At 54.9% G+C, this 19,407-nt stretch overlaps 1 protein-coding gene across 1 annotated transcript; it reads right to left on the bottom strand.

Annotated features, from left to right (window-relative positions):
* Positions 1 to 284: 284 nt before the first annotated feature.
* MINPP1 (multiple inositol-polyphosphate phosphatase 1) lies at positions 285 to 19,407 on the bottom strand. The gene is made up of 6 exons (XM_054382183.1): positions 19,107 to 19,407; positions 18,777 to 19,037; positions 18,144 to 18,332; positions 17,190 to 17,287; positions 16,807 to 16,940; positions 285 to 1,320 (listed from the first exon to the last, which is right to left on the bottom strand). Exons 1-6 carry the CDS (start codon positions 19,405 to 19,407, stop codon positions 921 to 923), a joined length of 1,383 nt encoding a protein of 460 aa, XP_054238158.1. The 3' UTR covers positions 285 to 920.

Below are 19,407 nucleotides of genomic sequence, written 5' to 3'. Positions count from 1 at the left end.
GACTCTCTGAACAAGGTGGCACAAGCACAGAAGGCCAAAGTGACACCATGGTCACTGCCTTAAAGCCAGCAGAACTCAGGCCTCACACAGATTCTTTTCACACTCCCAAATCTGCCTGGATTTAGGGTTAGCCACAACCTCCTTTCAAGCAGGAAGCTGGAGAGGTCCCTTCCAGCTGTCCTCCTGGAGAGGACCAAGATGTCCATAGCTGTAGCACAGCCCAACATGGATGCCCTAGCCTAAGCCTTTCCCAGCTAGAATTGATGGTGCCAAGTGACAGGACACACCAGCCTGCTTCAGAGAAGCCCTGGTGCACCTCCTAGAGCACCTCAGAAGCAGAGTGGCTGCTTTCCACTTCCTCACTTCTTTTCTTGACTACTTTCCACAGCTTCCCCTGCAAGCTACCTTGCTACATGATGACTTTAAGTCCTGGCCCCTTCTGAGGCAGACACTGCCTGCAAGAACACTGCAGCTGCTCCTGCCCAACGAAGAGATGTTCCCATGGTGCTGTCCAGGCAGAAGTTGGGCAGCTGGGAAGGAAGATGTCATATCCCCTCCTTCCTGGAAGCTCAGGGAAAAGAGTAAAAGCAGCTCACAGGGTTGAATTATTTCATGCTTGATGCTGGAAAAGCAAAGCTAAACAAAAGAGGCAGCACAAAAGAGGCCCAAGCACCTCCAAGCTCTGAGAAAACAGAAGCTGGCTCAGCTCTTAAATCCATCCAAGAGGAATGGCCAAGGAAAGGACTTTGTTGTACCACAAAGATAGAGATAGGCTCCCTCCTGCACTGGGTGCTCACTGCAAACACCCAGCCAGACCCCTCTGAGCTAACAGACACAACCCAGCCCACCTCCAAGGTCAAGCAGCAGCAAATCACCCCAAGTGCTTGTTGCCAGGCTGTGTCCAACTGAACAGCTCATCCTCACAGCTCATCCACCGCAGTCATGTTCGTTTTGGGTAGCTCACACTCCTCTTGGAAGTGGCAGTTTTCCAACAGGTCCTTGTAATGCTCCTTGAGGGCAGAGTAAGTGGAGATGGTTTCATTGGAGTGGTGGAACACCATCAGCTTCTCATTCAGCAGCATCTGCACTTGGTACTCCTCCTCAGAGGTCTTCCCCTGCTCGCAGTGGTAGAGCACAAAGATCAGGTTGGCTGCGTAGGGCACGATGCGGCCGCTGCGGAACCTGCGCTGCAGCTGCCTGACGTAGTTGTTGGCCTGCAGAGGCTCAGAGTCTTTGAAGAACCCCATGAGAGCCAGCAGGGGCTGAAGGGTCTCTGCATGTCCAACTTGCACAATCAGAGGTGAAGAGATGGGCTTGGAACTGAAAAAGAGAAGCCAAGGGGAGGGGGTGAGCAAAAGCCCTTTGCTTTGACACCAAGACAGTGACCAACGGCACTGCTGCCAGCAGCCAGGGCCCCAAGCAGCACACCTGGAGCTTGGCTCACTCTGGAGAGCTCCCACCCCCCCCGGCCATTGTGCTGCTCTGGGTGCCCTGCTTGAGCAGGGGGGTTGGGCTGGGTGATGCTCAGAGGCCCCTCCCAACCCCACCATGCTGGGGTGCTGGCATGACTTCACAGGTGCATTGTTTTCAAGCCCAGTCAGTCTCAGAAGCTCCTTCTTCCAAGCCTCTCAGGCATCAACAATTGATCTGCTCTGTCTTGTAAGGGAAGTGCTGCATGAGCATCACCCAGTAGTGATTTATTCACATTTTTACTACTTTCTGCTCAAGATCTGTGAAAAAAATTTAAAGGCCTAGCCCAAAACCAGCATGGAAAGTGCCACTGCACTCCTCACCTCTTCTCCCAGTCCTTTACAACCTGCTGAGCAAAGCTCTGCAGATCCACCTCCAGCAGCAATCTGCCTCTGCCAAGAAAAGCCATCAGCTCTCCTCACCCTTTGCATCCAAGGTGCAGGTCACTGTTATTGTTACCAGCCTGCCCTGCAATCCTCCTTCTCTCCAGGAGCTCCTTTTTTGCCCCCTTTTCCCCTTTATTTAACTATTTATTCCTAAAGCACCACCCTTGACAACCTCTGGAAGCTACTTGGCTGGAACCAACATCTACTGGTGGCTGGTTTCAACTCTTTCACCCACAGGGAATTGATTTCACACCCCAAAAGAAAAAGGGTTGGGAGCCCACCATCTGTAGCATTCTGGCTTCAGGCAAGGTTGGGCTTTGCTGCCCTGCTGATGGCCTCTGAAGTAGAAGGCAAGCACAGAAACTTCTGAGTTGAAAACAAAGCCATCAAAATAGGAATTAGAACCAGAGAATTGTTTGGGCTGGAAAAGACCTTCAAGATCATTAATTCCAACCATCAGCCAAGGCTACCACTAAACCACATCCACATGGGCTCTGAAACAGCTCCAGGAATGGCAGCCCCACCACTGTCCTGAGCAGCCTGGGCCAGGGCTTAAACACACTTGCAGGGAACAAATTGTTCCTCATCTCCATCCTAACCCTGCCCTGGTGCAACTTGAGGCCATCCTCTCCTGTCACTTTATACTAGGGAGTCTGACCCCCACCTGGCTCCAACCTCCTGTAGAGAGCAATGAGGTCTCCCTCAGCCTCCTCTTCTCCACCCCAACCCCCCCCAGCTCCCTCAGCTGCTCCTCCCTCCCCAGCCCTCTTCTCCAGACCCTTCCCCAGCTCTCTTGCCCTTCTCTGCACCTGCTCCAGCCCTCAGTGTCCTTCTGGCACTCAGGGCCCAGAGCTGAAGCCAGCACTCAAGCTGTGGCCTCCCCAGTGCCCAGCACAGGGCACAAGCCCTGCCCTGCTCCTGCTGCCCACACCATTGCTGCTCCAGGCCAGGCTGCTGCTGCCCTTCTTGCCCACTGCTGGCTCCTCTTCAGCCAATTGTCAACCAACACCCTTCAAGTCATTTTTTACCAGCCATTTTCCAGCCCCTCTGCCCCAAGCCTGGAGCCTTCCTGGGGCTGTTGGGGCTCAGGTGCAGGACCTGGCACTTGCTGATCCTCATCCCCTTGGCCTCAGCCCATCCCCTCAGTTCCCAAACCAGGCAATCACCCCTGGCCTGCATACACAGAGGCACAGAAGGTTTAAAGTGCATGGAAAGAAATCTGAAGACACAACAAGGTTGCTGGCACTGCAACCTGAGATTTTCTTTCACCTGCTTCAGTCCCATGGAATCCTCCTGCTGACAGGACACAGAAGCACTGGAAGCAAACCAGAGCTCCCCCACCATCAGGTTGTTTCAGCAGGACTGAAGCTGTCTGCAGCCCCTCTAGCAGGCCAGAACCCTGCATTCTCAGCAGCACTGCTCTCAGAGCTCTAAGAGCAGCCAAGCACTCCCTGCTCAGGCTTGGGGCTCCAGACTCCAGGCCAGATGTCATCTCCTATCACCTAATAACCACCATAAATGCCACCAAGGAGGCTAAAGCAGCAGAAGCAGCATTTTAAATGGTGAGGAAGTGAGGGCAGGTTGCCCCCTGGGAGCATGTGCATAGCACAAAGGTTGCTGCTGCTGCTGCTGCTACTGCTGCCCTAGGTTCCTGATAAAGCCAGGGCAGGAGTGGGAAGCACTGGCACCCAAGCAGCAATCAACTGCAAACAGAAGCAAATCTGCAAGAGGAAGCCTGACCTGTTCACACTCCATCTGCTCTGGGATCAGCTAATGACTCTGGAACACATGGAAGCATTGGACAAAGTTCTCACCTCTGGACTGTGCCAACTGCCACTGTGGTTTCCATTCTCTTTCTGCCTCCTGTTTACTCAGTTGGCCAGGATGTGGTTGAAGGACAGACTGACGATGGCACTGGGCTGGAAAGAAGCCTCCAAGGGCATCTTGGCCAACCCCTGCCAGAGCAGGGACTCCTCCAACCAGAGCAGGCTGCCCAGGGACACAGCCAGGCTGAGCTTGAATGTCTGCAGGCATGGAGCCTCAACCCCCTCCCTGGGCAGCCTGTGCCAGTCTCTCCCCAGCCTCACTGTGCAGAACTCCCTCCTGATGTCCAACCTAACTCTGCCCTGCTCCAGCTCCAAACCCTTGTCCCTCAGCCTATCCCCACAGCCCCTTCTGAACAGTCCCTCCCCAGCTCTCCTGGAGCTCCTTCAGGTACTGGAAGGCTCCTCTGCTCTAAGGTCTCCTTGGAGCATTCTCTTCTCCAGGCTCAAGAGCCCCAACTCTCCCAGCCTGTCCCCATAGCAAAGTTTCTGCAGCCCTCTGCTCATCTTGGTGGCCTCCTCTGGACCCTCTCCATCAGCTCCATGCCCTTCTTGTGTTTGGGGTCCCATATCTGGCCCCAGCCCTGCAGGTGAGGTCTCCCCAGAGCAGAGCAGAGGGGCAGGATCCTCTCTCTCCAGCTCTGCCCACACTGGATACAGCCCAGGCTGCCATCAGCCTTCTGTGCTGCTCTCAATCCATCAACAATAAAAAAGTACATCTCAGTTCCAACTGTAGGTAGAACATGAGTGGGTTCATTGCAGGGATATGTCAGCTTCATCTACTGAACATGCCCATGCTGTAACCTTCCAAGTGGATCTGACCCAGCTGAAAATGGAACTTAACAATTCATCAGTACAAGGCTTAAGGCTAAGTCTCATCATGGAAATGAAGGCACTGTGAAGAAGCACAGACATGGATCTATCACTCAGGCAAACTTCAGCTTTCCTTAATCCCAGGAGAATCAGGTTTAAGCCAGCATGCCAGGATTTCACAGGGTGAGGGTTGGAAGGGACCTCTGGACATCATCCAGTCCCACCCCTGCTCCAGCAGGGCACCCACAGCAGCCTGCCCAGCAGCACAATGCCCAGGGGGGGTTGGAAGCTCTCCACACCAGGAGACTCCACAACCTCTCTGGGCAGCCTGCTCCAGCCCTCCAGCACCCTCACCCCAAACAACTTTCTGCTCCTGCTCAGCTCCAACCTCCTGCCTTCCACTTTCTGCCCCTTGGCCTGGCCCTGGGCACCACTCAGCAGAGCCTGGCCCCAGCCTCTTGCCCCCTGCCCACAGCTCCTTTAGCTCTTGCTGAGCATTGCTCAGCTGCCCTCTGGGGCTGCTCTTCTGCAGGCTCTCAGCCCCAGGGCTCTCAGCCTTTGCTCCTCCAGAGCTGCTCCAGGCCCCTCAGCAGCTCTGTAGCCTGCTCTGCACTCTCTCCAGCAGTTCCCTGTCTCTGGAACTAGGGAGCCCAGCACTGGCCCCAGGACTCCAGCTGTATCCTGACTAGGGCAGAGAACATCCTGCTTCTGCTCACCCATCCTCCTCAGCCTCTTCCCATGCCCACTGCTGTATCATTGTAGATAGGGAAGAAGTGAACCTTGTTTCATCCAAAGTTTGTTTCCTATGCACCTATGTGACTTCCAGCTAGAGATAACTCAAACCCCAGCACATAGTGGGATAAGAAAGAGCAACAAAGCAAAGCTGACCTGGTCAACCTTCAAAGCTCACACAGAAATCCCTCCAACAACTTCAAAGAAGGCTTTTAATAACTGCTAAGCAAGCTCATTCTGTCCCTGCTCTCCCCAGTATGAAGTCCAGAAGGACAAAGGACTCCAAGACCTTTGTTTTCAGCTATGGGATGACTTCTCCATCTCTCCCATCCCCTCTGTTATTTATATCTGGGACAAAGAGCTGGAGGAACCCTAAACTGGTAAGGAAACAGCAGAGAGGAGGGAATAAAGTGGTGAGGCTCAGAGGCTGCAAAAATACTTCACAGTCTTGTTGCTCTGAGTGTTGTCATCAGTGAGGAGGAGGAGGAGAAGAAAAAAAAAAATCCAAACAACCTGTCAAAGAATAGCCCTCAAGAGTCAGCATCTCCTCCTGGAGCAGCAGAACAGGAGAGTTATGCTCCTGCATTTCTAGAGTCAGTACCACCACAATGGAGAGCCACCACAGACAGAAGGCAGAGCTTCACTTCCCTCCAACATGGACACAGCTCAGCTCACTCAGGGCAAAGGGAAGCTTGAAATGGTGCCCAGGCTGTGCCCAGCTCAGGTGAAACCATGACTGAATGGCACCAACTCTGAGGAGGCTGGGTGCAGAGTGGGTTGGGAGTAGCCCTGAGGAAAGAGCCTTGGGGGTGTTGGGTGCTGAGCAGCTGCCCAGGAGCCAGCAGTGCCCTCCTGCAGCCCTCAGGCAGCTGTGTGCTGGCTGCAGCCAGAGCAGTGTGGGCAGCAGGAGGGGATTCTGCCCCTTGGCTCTGCTCTGCTCAGACCTCACCTCCAATCCTGCCTCCAGCTCTGCTGTCCCCAGCAGAAGGAGGACACAGAGCTGTGGAGAGAGTCCAGAGGAGGCCACAAAGATGATCCAAGGGCTGGAGCAGCTCTGCTGTGAGGCCAGGCTGAGGGAGCTGGGGGTGTGCAGCCTGCAGAGGAGAAGGCTCCAGGGGGACCTCAGAGCTGCCTGCCAGGACCTGAAGGGATCCTGCAGGAAGGCTGCAGAGAGACTTTTGCTGAGGGTGTCTAGAGCCAGGCCAAGGGGGAATGGTTTGAAGCTGAGGCAGAGCAGGGTCAGAGTGGAGCTGAGGGAGAAGTGCTTCAGTGTGAGGGTGGTGAGACTCTGGAATGGGATATGCAGAAAGGCTGTGGACACCTCCTGTCTGGGGGTGTTCAGGGCCAGGCTGGATGAGGCCTTGGGCAGCCTGGGCTAATTGAGAGGTGTCCCTGCTCATGGCAGAGGGTTGGAATAGATGAGCTCTGAGGTCCCTTCCAACCTGAGCCATTGTAGGATTCAATGAATCACCCAAAGAATCACAGAATGGTTTTTTGTTGGGGATAACCTTTAAGATCCATCCATTCTCTGTCAAGGCTGGTGCTCAACCATGTCCCTCAGCACCACATCTCTGCCTTTTTGAACACCTCCAGGGATGGGCATTCAACCACTTCCCTGGGCAGCCTGTGCCAGTAGTTGAGAACCCTTCCAGGGAAGAATTTTATTCTAATGTCCACCTCCACCCTCCCAGGCAAGCTTGAGGCTGTTTCCTCTTCTCCTGTCACTTGCTGGTTGTGAGAAGAGGCTGACCCCCACCTGGCTCCAGGCTCCTGCCACTTGCCCAACCCTTCCTGGCCCAGGTGGATACTGGTTAGATGAGTTGAGGTGTGGGTGATGTTGCCCAGGCACTGCTTTGCTGCTTGTTTTTTTTTTAGCTGTTTAATTCCTTAGATAAAAGGATATGAGGCTATAAAAGCTGCTGAGATCTATCTCCAGGGGAGTCCTGAGCAAGCAAGTTGGAGGTAATTAATAGAAGATTAAGCATGCTGGGGGAGGTTTGAAAGGTAGCAAGCAACACCTGACAGTCCTAGGTCTAAGCAGGTGGAAAGACATTCCCAGGGGAGGTCCCCTGCACTGCTCAGGTGTCTGACAAGTCAGCAACCTGCAGAAATGCAGACACAGCACAGCACTGAGACCAGTCTGGCTCCATTCTTCTAACAGTCACCCTACAGGTATTGACCAGCATTCCTTAGATGCCCTCAGGCTGCTCTCCTCCAGGCTCTCAGCCCCAGGGCTCTCAGCCTTTGCTCCTCCAGAGCTGCTCCAGGCCCCTCAGCAGCTTTGCACCTGCCCTGCACTCTCTCCAGCACTTCCCTGTCTCTGGAACTGGGGAGCCCAGAATTTAACACAATACTCCAGATGTGGCCTGACTAGGGCAGAGCAGAGGGAGAGGAGAAGCTCCCTTGACCTGCTGGCCACACTCTTCTCCTTGCACCCCAGGACACTGGCCTCAAGGGCTGCTCAGGGTGGGGCTGCTCAGGGGGAGCCTCCTGCCTTCCACTTTGTGCCCTTTGGCCTGGCCCTGGGCACCACTCAGCAGAGCCTGGCCCCAGCCTCTTGCCCCCTCCCCACAGCTCCTTTAGCTCTTGCTGAGCATTGCTCAGCTGCCCTCTGGGGCTGCTCTTCTGCAGGCTCTCAGCCCCAGGGCTCTCAGCCTTTGCTCCTCACACAGCTGCTCCAGGCCCCTCAGCAGCTTTGCAGCCCGCCCTGGACTCACTCCAGCACTTCCCTGTCTCTGGAACTGGGCAGCCCAGCACTGGAGGCAGGACTCCAGCTGTGGCCTCACCAGGGCAGAGCAGAAGCAGCCATCCCTTTTTTTAGTGCATCCCAGGATGCCATTGGCCTTCTTGGCACAAAGGCACACTGATGGCTCATGGTCATCCCACTGATCACCAGCACTCCTGGCTCCTTCTCCCCAGAGCTGCACTCCAGCAGGCCAGCCCCCAACTTGTCCTGTGACACCCCTGAAGTGGCCCCAGGCAAAGCCCCATGGAGCCAGCCACAGCTCCATGCCCTCCAAGGGGATGGCAGTGCCAACACTCCTCAAATGGCTACTTCACACCTCAAAGCCCATGTAGGAGACACCTGGCTATGCCCTCCAAGGGGATGGCAGTGCCAACACTCCTGATCTGGCCCTGCAAGAGCCACCTCACGAGAAGCTCATGTAGAAGACACCTGGCTACAGGCTGCCCTGCACCTTATTGCCTGTGAGTTACAGGTCTAAGTGTCACAGCCCTGCTTCTCCTCTGGAGCTGCTGATCAAACACTCTGGTTGCCAGCACCCACCAAGGGATGAAGGACAGCCTGGATCTGCTGATGTACTCAGAGAACCAAGACTCTGCACCCTGGAAGTGCAAGATCCCAGAAGCAACCAAAGAATAAAGGACTGAAAAATCCTGATCTGAGCAAGAAGGAGGTTTGAAAGATGGAGCTCTATGCACGTGTGGAAGACTTGGCTCTGCTCCTTTTGCTTGCACTCTGGACAAGCAGCTGATTGGTTTTAGATCATCTATTGAGTTCATCTGCACTGAGTCACAGCTTGGAAGGAAGCTATCAGAGCCCAGTAGCAAACAACTGCAGAAAGGTCATGAACTCTGCTGAGAGCTGCCCTGCAAAGAGGAAGGCAAAAAGCAGCAGTAAATGGGCAAATGGAGCTCAGCCCCCTGGAGCTACACACAGCACCTTCACTTCACCTTGAAGAGGTTCACAGCTGGCACTGGGCTGGAAGGGAGCCTCCAAGGGCATCCTGTCCAACCCCTCTGCAGGCAGCAGGGACTCCTCCAACCAGAGCAGGCTGCCCAGGGACACAGCCAGGCTGAGCTTGAATGTCTGCAGGCATGGAGCCTCAACCCCCTCCCTGGGCAGCCTGTGCCAGTCTCTCCCCAGCCTCACTGTGCAGAACTCCCTCCTGATGTCCAACCTAACTCTGCCCTGCTCCACTTCCAAACCCTTGTCCCTCAGCCTACCCCCACAGCCCCTTCTGAACAGTCCCTGCCTGCAGCTCCCCTGCAGATATTGAAACACAGCTCTGAGGTCTCCCTGGAGCCTTCTCTTCCCCAGCTTGAACACCCCCAACTCTCCCAGCCTGTCCCCGTAGGAGAGGTTCTCCAACCCTCTGATTATCTTGGTGGCCTCCTCAGGACCCTCTCCATCAGCTCCAGGTCCTTCCTGTGCTGAGGGCTCCATATCAGGCCCCAGCCCTGCAGGTGAGGTCTCCCCAGAGCAGAGGGGCAGGATCCTCTCTCTCCAGCTCTGCCCACACTGCTTTGGATGCAGCCCAGGTTCTCCACCTCCAGGGAGGGGACATCCACAGCCTCCCTGGGCAACCTCTGCCAGTGTCTCCCCACCCTCACTCCCAACAATTTCTTCCTCATCTCCAGTCTCAATCTGCCCTCCTCAAGCTTCAATCCATTCCCTCTGGCCCTGCCACTGCAAGCCTTTGTAAGGCCAAGACTCACTTCATAGAAGACAACAGAAGCAGAGTTTCTGTTCTTAATTCAGCTGAGAGTGGAAATGCAAAGAGGCCAAAACTACAGGAAATAAATATGCTCCAAAACAAAGTAGCATTGCCAACACTCCTCCAGCGCCAAGCCTGGTGCAGAGGAGATCATCCAAATCCCTCAGCTTTGGCTGGAAGAGCAGTGCTCCCATTCCTGCTTTTGGACAGCCCTATCTAAGCCTTCCAGAAAGGGACAACTTGGAGCAAAGGTAACAAACACTCTGGAAAGAAATGTGTTGTTTTGAAATGATGAAGAGAAAGTTATCAATCTCTACAGATAGCTGAAGGGTGGCTGGCAGGAGGATGGAGCCAGGCTCTTTGCAGTGATGCCCAGGGACAGGCCCAGGGGCAATGGATGTAAACTCACAGGAAATTCCACCTCAACAGGAGGAGAAACTACTTTGGAGTAAGGGTGCTGGAGGCCTGGAGCAGGCTGCCCAGAGAGGTTGTGGAATCTCCTTCTCTGGAGACTTTCAAGCCCTGTCTGGATGTGCTCCTGCATGGCCTGCCCCAGGTGATTCTGCTTAGGCAGAGGGGTTGGACTGGATGATGTCTGGAGGTCCCTTCCAACCCCTCCCATCCTGTGCTTCTGTGAACCTGCCAGCTGCAAGTCAGCACTAAACAAGGCCAGAGGGAGACAACACCCCCCTAGAAGCCATTTCACTATCAGAGAGGTTCATCTGGAAAGCCATGACCTGCTGCAGAAGCACTGAACCCTGTGTGGAGTTGCACAACCCCATGGCAGTGCACAGCAGGACATCTGCTGCTGTTATTAACCCAGCCATGGCTCTTTGTTTGCTTTCTTGTTCGTGCTGGGGCTCAGATTACAACAGAATCTGGGTAAACCTCTGCAGATGAAAAAAAAACAACCCATCAGTTTCACCTCCACTCCCCAGAGCCCAAGAGGCACAAAGCTGTCCCAAGGCATCAGCAAGAGCAGGTCTCCACCCATCCCGGAGTGCAGAGGCAGACCTCAAGCCTTCAGTGCTTTAAGACTGCCACCTTATGTCCTGGGATGAAGCCACAGGCTCCTGCCCTGCCCTCAGCTCTCCTCTAGCATGAGGTCAGCTCACCCAGCTCTGAATTCCACAGGATCCACGCTTCACACACTCCTACACTGGCTGCCTGCAGCTCTCTCTGGTGGTGACACACCATGGGAACTCCTGTGGCCTGAACCAACCTGCTGCAGCCACAGCAGACAGGCAGGGTGAAGTTATCATGGAAAGGATTGGGCTGGAAGGGACCTTGAAGATCATCTGGCTCCAACCCCCTGCCATGGGCAGGGACACCTCCCACCAGCACAGCTTGCTCAAGGCCTCATCCAGCCTGGCCTGGAACACCTCCAGGGAGGGGACAGCCACAGCCTCCCTGGGCAACCTGTGCCAGAGTCTCCCCACCCTCACTCTCAACAATTTCTTCCTCCTCTCCACTCTCACTCTCCCTCTCCAGCTCAAAGCCATTGTCCCTCAGCCTGGCACTCCCAGCCCTTGGCCAAAGTCCCTCCCCAGCTCTCCTGGAGCCCTTCGGGTCCTGCAAGGCTGCTCTGAGGTCTCCCTGGAGCCTTCTCTTCTCCAGGCTGCACAGCCCCAATTCTCCCAGCCTGTCCCCACAGGGGAGGTTCTGCAGCCTCTGCTCATCTTGGTGGCCTCCTCTGGCCCCTCTCCAGCAGCTCCAGGTCCTTCTTGTGCTGGGGCCCCAGAGCTGGAGGCAGTGCTGCAGGTGGGGTCTGAGCAGAGCAGAGCAGAGGGGCAGAATCCCCTCCCTGTGCTGCTGCTCTCCCTGCTCTGGATGCAGCTCAGCACTCAGCTGGCTCTGGGCTGCCAGGGACCATTGCTGCCTCCTGGGCAGTTTGTCACCACCTGACACCCCCAAGGCCTTCTCCTGCAGGCTGCTCTCCAGCCTGGATTTGTGCTTGGGATTGCCCTGACCCAGCTGCAGGACCTGCCCTTGTTGACCTTCAGGAGGTTAGCTTGGGCCCAGCTCTGCAGCCTGCCCAGGTCCCTTCCCTCCAGTGTGTCAACAGCACCACACAGGTTGGTGTCACTTGCAAACCTGCTGAGGGAGCCTCAATGCCACTGCTCATGGCACTGACAAAGATGTTAAACAGCACTGGTCCCAGAACACCTGAGGGACACCACTTGGCACTGGTATCCATGTGGACACTGAGCCACTGACCACAACTCTGAGTGTAGCCACCCAGGCAGTTCCTTATCAGGCAGTGACCACCCCTCAAGTCCTTGCTTTCCCTATTTGGTGAGCAGGATGCCCTGTGGGACAGTGTCAAACACTTCATACAAGCCCAGGCAGATGCCACCAGCTGCTGTTCCCTTAGCCCCTGATGCTCTAACTCCATCCTAAAAGCCACCAGTTTCATCAGGCAGGATTTACCCCTGCTGCAGTCATGCTGCTCACCACCAACCGCTTCTCATCTAGGAGCTCTGATCCTCAAGGAGCTTGGCAGACATCCAAACAGGGCTGGAAAGGTTCCAGAGAAGGAGACTCCACAACCTCTCTGGGCAGCCACTCACACCAAAAATGTTTCTCCTCATGTTGAGGTGGAACCTCCTGGGTTCCAGTTTGTTCCTTGTCCTATTACTGGGCACCACCAGAAAGAGCCTGGCACCTTCATCCTGGCAGCCAGCCCTCAGGTATCTATAGGCAGTGATCAGATCCCCCTCTCAGCCTTCAGGCCCAGCAGCCCCAGGGCTCTCAGCCTTTCCTCCTCACACACACGTTCCAGTCCCTTCCTCCCAGCCTCCACTGCACTCTCTCCAGCAGATGTCTCTCTTGAACTGGAGAGCCCAGAACTGGACTCTACCCAGGTGTGGTCTCACCAGGGCAGAGCAGAGGGACAGAAGAACCTCTCTGGACCTGCTGGCCACACTTTTCTTGCTGCACCTCAGGATCCCATTGGCCTTCTTGGCCACAAGGGCAGTGCTGTCCCATGGAGACCTTGCTGTCCCCTAGGACTCCAAGGTCTTTCTCCATGGAGCAAAGATGCAACCAGGTTATCAATTAACTCTCCTAAGCATTTCAGCCTAGAGCAGCTCTCAAATCAAACAGATCCCCAGGAGGTGCAAGCAAATGTAGGTCACTGTGTGCCACAAAAACCAGGTACAACCTGAGGTCATTTCCTCTTGGCAGCAGAGCCCAACCCCCAGCTGGCTGCAGCCTCCTCTCAGGGGCTGTAGAGAGCAATGAGGTCTCCCTCAGCCTCCTCTTCTCCACCCCAACCCCCCCCAGCTCCCTCAGCTGCTCCTCCCTCCCCAGCCCTCTTCTCCAGACCCTTCCCCAGCTCTCTTGCCCTTCTCTGCACCTGCTCCAGCCCTCAGTGTCCTTCTGGCACTCAGGGCCCAGAGCTGAGCCATCCTACACTTCCTGAGCTTGCTCACCAGGATGTCATGGGAGATGGTAACAAAGGCCTTGCTAAGGTCAAGGCAGACTACTTCCACTGGTCTCCCTGAATCTACCCATTCAGTTATGGCATCACAGAATGCTATCAGATTAGTCAAGCAGGATTTTCCCTTGGTAAATCCATGCTGACTACTCCTGATAACCTTCTTCTCTTCCAAGTACCTTGAGATGCCCTCCAGAAGGAGCTCCATCATTTTTCCAGGGATGGAGGTGAGGCTGACTGGTCAATAGTTCCCTGGAACCTCTTTCTTGTTGAAGCCTGGAGTGACATTGACTCTCCTCCAGTCCTCAGCACCTCTCCTGTCTGCCAGAATTTGGCAAAAATGATGGAGAGTGGCAGAGAGAGAACATCAGGCAGCTCTCTCAGCACTCTTGGGTGCATCTCATCAGGGCCCATGGACTTGTGAATATTCAACTGGTGCAACTGATCCTTAATCCAGTCTTCACTGACCAGTGGGGAGCAATCCCACCTCCAGGCTTCCTCTCCTTCGTCCAGGGTCTGGAGAACATAGGAGAGTTCAGTCTTAGGTGTAAAGACTGAAGCACAGAAGGCATTCAGCAGCTCTGCCTTCTCTGCATGCTCAGCTCTCAGGGCTGCCTCCTCATTCAGCACTGGCCCCACACCTTCCCTGTTCTTCCTTTTCCTTCTAACAGATTTGAAGAAGCCTTTCTAGTACTCTTTTACTTCCTTTGCCAGTTTCATTTCCAAGAGGGCTTTGGCCTTCCTTGATGCCTTCCCACATGCCCTGACAACTTCCCCAATAGTTCTCCCAAGTGACAAATCCCTTCTTCCATGAATTGGAAGTTTCTTTCTTCCCTGAGATTCCCTTCAGGAGCTCCTTGCTCAGCATGCAGGTCTCCTAGCACATCTACCCCATTTTCTACTCAAGGGAACACACCTAGCTTGGGCTTGGAGGAAGTGGTCTTTAAAAACTGACCAACTTTCTTGGGTTCCTTTACCCTCCAGGGTCTTAGCCCATGGGATTCCTGCAGGTATGTCTCTGAAGTGTGCAAAGTTAGCTCTGCAGAAGTCCAGGGTTGTACTTCTCCTTGTTGGTCTGCTTCTACCCTGTATAATACTAAACTCCACCATGTCACGGTCACTGTCACCAAGGCTGTTCCTGACCTTAATGTCCTCAACCAGTCCTTCTTTATTAGTTAATACAAGGTCCAGCAGTGCACCTCTCCTTGCTGGTTTCTCCACTACCTGCATCAAGAAGTTATCATTGATACACTGCAAGAGCCTTTTGAATTGCCTGTGCCTGGCTGTGAGCTTCCCAACAAATATCAGAGTGATTGAAGTCACCCATGAGTACCAAGGAGTTTGCTCTAGAGGCTACCTCCAGCTGTCTGCAGAAGGCCTCATCAACATCTTCCTCTTGGTTTGGTGGTCTATAGCAGACACCTACAACAATTTCACCCCCTTTCCCACATCCCTTAATTCTTACCCACAAGCTTTCAACCTGTTCTGCCTCCCCCCTCAGATAGAACTCAGCACATTTCAGTTGCTCTCACACATAGAGAGCAACTCCCCCACCTGCTCTTGCTGCTCTCTCCTTCTTGAGCAGTACAGAGCCAGCCATGACAACATTCCAGTCATGGGAGCTGTCCCCATCATGTTTCAGTGATGGCAATTACATCACAGTCATTCAGCCTAAGGCAGATCTCCAGCTCCTCCTGCTCATTCCCCATGCTCCATGCATGGGTATATAAGCATTTCAGGGAGGGGCCATTCAGGGAGGGACCATTCCCAGCCACTTCCATGGCCACCAACCTAGCAGCGAGCTCTGCCTGTGCTGATTCCTTATTACTGCATGTGAGGAAGAAGTTCTTCCCCATGAGAGTGGTGAGAGCCTGGAATGGGTTGTCCAGGGAGGTGGTTGAGGCTCCATCCCTGGAGGTGTTTGCAGCCAGGCTGGATGAGGCTCTGGCCAGCCTGATGCAGTGTGAGGTGTCCCTGCCCATGGCAGGGGGTTGGGACTGGCTGAGCTTTGTGGTCCCTTCCAACCCTGACTGATTCTATGATTCTACTTGGTACATCTCTAAGACTTTAAGAGTTCTTGGGTGTCCCCAGCATGCTGCAAGGTAACAGGCTGAAGGTGGTGTGCTGTCCCTCAGTTTGCACTCATTGCTAGCCCTTGCATCTTCTCCAGCACACAACTCATTGTTACCTACCTCCCCTGAGACAGCAGTGGAGCTGACATCTCCCCACAGCTGTCTCAGGCTTGCTTACAGTAAGCCTGACTTTCTCCCTCTCCCCCTTCCAACCTAGTTTAAAGCACAATCAGTGAGCCCAGCCAACCCCTGTGACATAAACCTTCTTCCACTTGGAGAGAGATGCACCCCACTGGCTGCCAGCAGACCTGGTGTCATGTGGGGTGACCTGTGGTCAAAAAAGCCAAAGTCCTGCTGTAGGTACCAGTCTCAAAGCCAAGAGTTGAGCAGGTGAGCCCTCCTCATTCTTCCTGGGTTAGTCCCTTCAACAGGGAGGAGAGAACACTACCTGTGCTCCCATGCCCTTGACCAGGTGACCCAAGGCCCTGAGCTCTCTCTTGATAGCCTTCAATTTTCTTCTTTCAAGGCCATCATTACCTATCTGGAAGGTTAATAATGGGTAGTGATCTGTGGGCTGTACCAGGGAGGGTAGCCTTCTTACCACATCCTTGACCTGGGCCCCTGGTAGACAGCAGACCTCCCCTTTGAAGTGGGTCAGGTCTGCATGTTGGGCCTTCTGTTCCCTTCAAAAGGGAGTCTCCTGTAACAATGACTCTTCTCTTTTTTTTTTTTTTTAATAGAAGATCACAGTCTCACAGTATATCAGAGGTTGGAAGGGACCTCAAGAGATCATCAGGACCAACCCCCCTGCCAGAGCAGGATCACTTAGGGTAGTCTGCACAGAAATGCATCCAGGTGGGTTTGGAAAGTCTCCATAGAAGGAGACTCCACAACCCCCCTGGGCAGCCTGCTCCAGGGCTCTGTCACCCTCACTGTAAAGAAGTTTCTCCTCATGTTGAGGTGGAATCTTCTATGCTCAAGTTTGAACCCCTTGTTCCTTGTCTTATCACTGTGAGCCACCCAAAAGAGCCTGGCTCCCTCCACTTGACACCCACCCCTCAGCTATTGATAGACATTGATCAGATCCCCTCTCAGTCTTCTCTTCTCCAGACTAAACAGCCCCAGGGCTCTCAGGCTCTCTTCATAGGGGAGATGCTCAAGTCCCCTAATCATCCTCCTGGCTCTCCATTGGATTCTCTCCAGTAGTTCTCTGTCTCTCTTGACCTGGGGAGCTCAAAACTGGATGCAGTATTCCAGGTGTGGTCTCACCAGGGCAGAGTAGAGAAGAACGTCCCTAGACTTGCTGGACACACCTTTCTTGATGCATCCCAGGATCCCATTGTCTCTCTTGGCCACAAGAGCACATTGTTGTTCCAAGATGTTTGTATGGTGGGCTTAGGCTTCCTTAATTTTGGGAATTCTTCCAAGCCAGATGATTCCCACTCTCCCTCTTTACATTAACATTGCTCTATTAGAAGTTCTCTTCTCTCCATTAGAGCTCAAACTCTGCTCCTGGTGCTCTCTTTGCAAGTACTCGACTTCTAATCAACATGAAATCCATTTCATAAAAAAAAAAAACCCTTGTAGCCAAGGCACAGAAACCTTTTTGTTTACCTTTTGCTCTCTTCCACTGCTTTGTCCAGGTGCTGGAAGATATCTTGGAACAGGTTGCAGCTGGAGCGACTGTTGATGTCGTAGCCATATCCTCTCTTCCAGTACTGCTTCAGGTCATTCAGGTACTCCAGCACCTGCAGGGAGACCTCACAAGCTTTTGTTACTGCACTCAGGATAAACCACGACTGCACCAGCATTCAAGTCTGGATAAAGAAAGGTATTTCAGCCCTGCTGCTTGATTTAAGCCACAGCTTTTTGGAGACCAAAGAAGTGCTACATTAGGTTGAAAAATATGGGGCAAGTAACTCTAGAGCAAAGCGCTCTACCTTAAAACTAAGGAATCTCTGGAGGCTTCTCAAGTATCTCTCCCATTGAGCACATACCTTGGCATCTTCTTCACTGAAGAGAGAACACCAGGGAGAGGTCACATTCTTTATAGTCAACTCAGAGGAGCAGGTAAGAAAAGCCACTTGGACAAGGTCTGCAATAAATCCACAACAGACAAAAGGTAAAAAAAAAACATCATCTTGCTCACCACTTGCCTCTAAAAATGACACACAATCACCACACAGCAGTGCAAACAACATTACCCAAGAAATAAATTGCCAGTCCAAAGGCTGAGCCCCAAAACCAAGCAGTCTGCAACAGAATTACTGCAGAGAATCCTAATTTGGGGCAGCAAGCTCCTCGCAGGGCACTGCTACCAGGGGACCTCCCACTATCTGAAGGGGGCTACAAGAAAGCTGAGGAGGGACTTTTGAGGGTGCCAGGGAGTGATAGGACTGGGGAGGATGGAGCAAAATGAGAAATGGGGAAATTCAGATTGGATGTGAGGAAGAAGTTCTTGCCCAGGAGGGTGGTGAGAGCCTGGCAGAGGTTGCCCAGGGAGGTGGTGGAAATCTCATCCCTGGAGGTTTTTGCAGCCAGGCTGGAGGTGGCTGTGAGCAACCTGCTGGAGTGTGAGGTGTCCCTGCCCATGGCAGGGGGTTGGGACTGGCTGAGCCTTGAGCTCCCTTCCAGCCCTGACAGTTTTAGGATTCCAGACAAACAAAAGCATTTCACAGCAAATGCTGCACAGCTGCCTACATGCTGCAGGTGTCAAGCACTCCTCAGCACCACAAGAAGCCAGCACAGGGAAGGCTTGTGCCTGGGTGCCCAACCCGGAGCAGCCTTTGACTCCCTCCCACTCCTCACCCACCAATGTTCATCCACAGCCTGATGCACTTCATCAGAGGCTGCGTCAGCAACTTCCAGCAGGTTTCCAATTGCCTCCTCCGCACAGCTGCACCTCCCGGCAGCTGCTCCCAGCCAGCCACCCGCAACAGGCATCTCCTTACCTGCGTTCAGCTCCTCCGCCGGCAAGCACAAGGCGCTGGCCACGTTCTCCAGGACCCTCCTCATCTCCGGCCCCTCTTTGAAGGCATCCACCTGACACACGGCCGCGTCGTTCTCTTCCACCCAGGCTACGAACTTGTCGCAGTGATCGAAGAAGCGCATCAGCCGGTCGTTAACTTCCACCTCCACCTCTGCAAGCAAACGCGGCGCTCAAGGGCGCAGCCAGGGCAAGCGCCGCCGGCCCCAGGGGTGCTGGGACTCGGCCAGCCAGACACACTCCTGGGGACGGTGCCGCCACCACAGCGGCGTCCCCATGACGGGGGGAGGTGGGGTGCAGGGTCCTACTCAGCCTGAGGACGGGGAACGTGGCGCCGGCCTTACATCCTTCCTCTGCCCCGGGGCAGTGGAGACGGCCCGGGGGTCGGCGCGGGGCCGCCCCAGGCAGGATGTATGGCTCCTTCAAAGAGGGCCGAGGAACCCCAGGGAGTATGTGGGGCTCCCTTAGAGGGGGCCGGGGGCCGCCTAACGGAAGGCGCGGGGGTCCCTCTGTTCCTGAACACCACCGAAGGTCCCTAATGCGGAGCCGGGAGTCCCTCAGTGTGTGCGTTTACGGGGGGAGGGTGCCCCGGGCTCACCGTCGCTGCCGAGGCTGAGGGAAGGGCCGAGCCCCTCGCGGAAGGCGGCACTGCTCTGCAGGCAGCGGTGCTTGGAGCTGCTGGCCAGCTCCAGCCGGCGGCGGGCGGCGAAGAGGGCAGGGAAGCGGGCGGCCAAGCGCCGGGCCAGGAACTCCATGTCGCGCCGGCCCTGCGGCGCCAGCCGCCCGTCGAGGCTCTCCTCGTACCACATCTGCCAGGCGGCCAGATCGGCGGCAACGGGGCAGGAGGCTTCTGCGGAGGAAGAATAGGAGGAGGAGGAGGAGGACGACGACGACGAAGGGGGAGAAGAGGAGAAGGCGGCGGCGGGCTGGCGGCGGAGCAGGCGGGAGTGCAGCTCGGCCAGCCGGCGGATCTGGCCGGCCGTCGGGTAGCGAGTGCCGTGCCGGAGCACGGCGCGGAGCTGCAGCGGCGTGCAGCCGGCGGGCAGGCGCGACGAGGCGGCCGAGGGACCCAGCGACAGAGGGTCCCGCAGCAGGTGCGGGTTCACTTCCTCGTAGCGGGACTTGGTGCCGAAGTAGCCGCTCAGCCCCGCTCCGGCCACCGCAAGCACCAGCGGCGGGAGGAGGAGGACGCAGCGGCGCAGCGCAGCTCCTGCCCGGCTCGGCGCCAT

The sequence above is a fragment of the Indicator indicator genome, chromosome 7, assembly GCF_027791375.1.
Source record: "Indicator indicator isolate 239-I01 chromosome 7, UM_Iind_1.1, whole genome shotgun sequence".
NCBI lineage: Eukaryota > Metazoa > Chordata > Aves > Piciformes > Indicatoridae > Indicator > Indicator indicator.
This window is presented reverse-complemented; position numbering and strand designations above follow the sequence as displayed.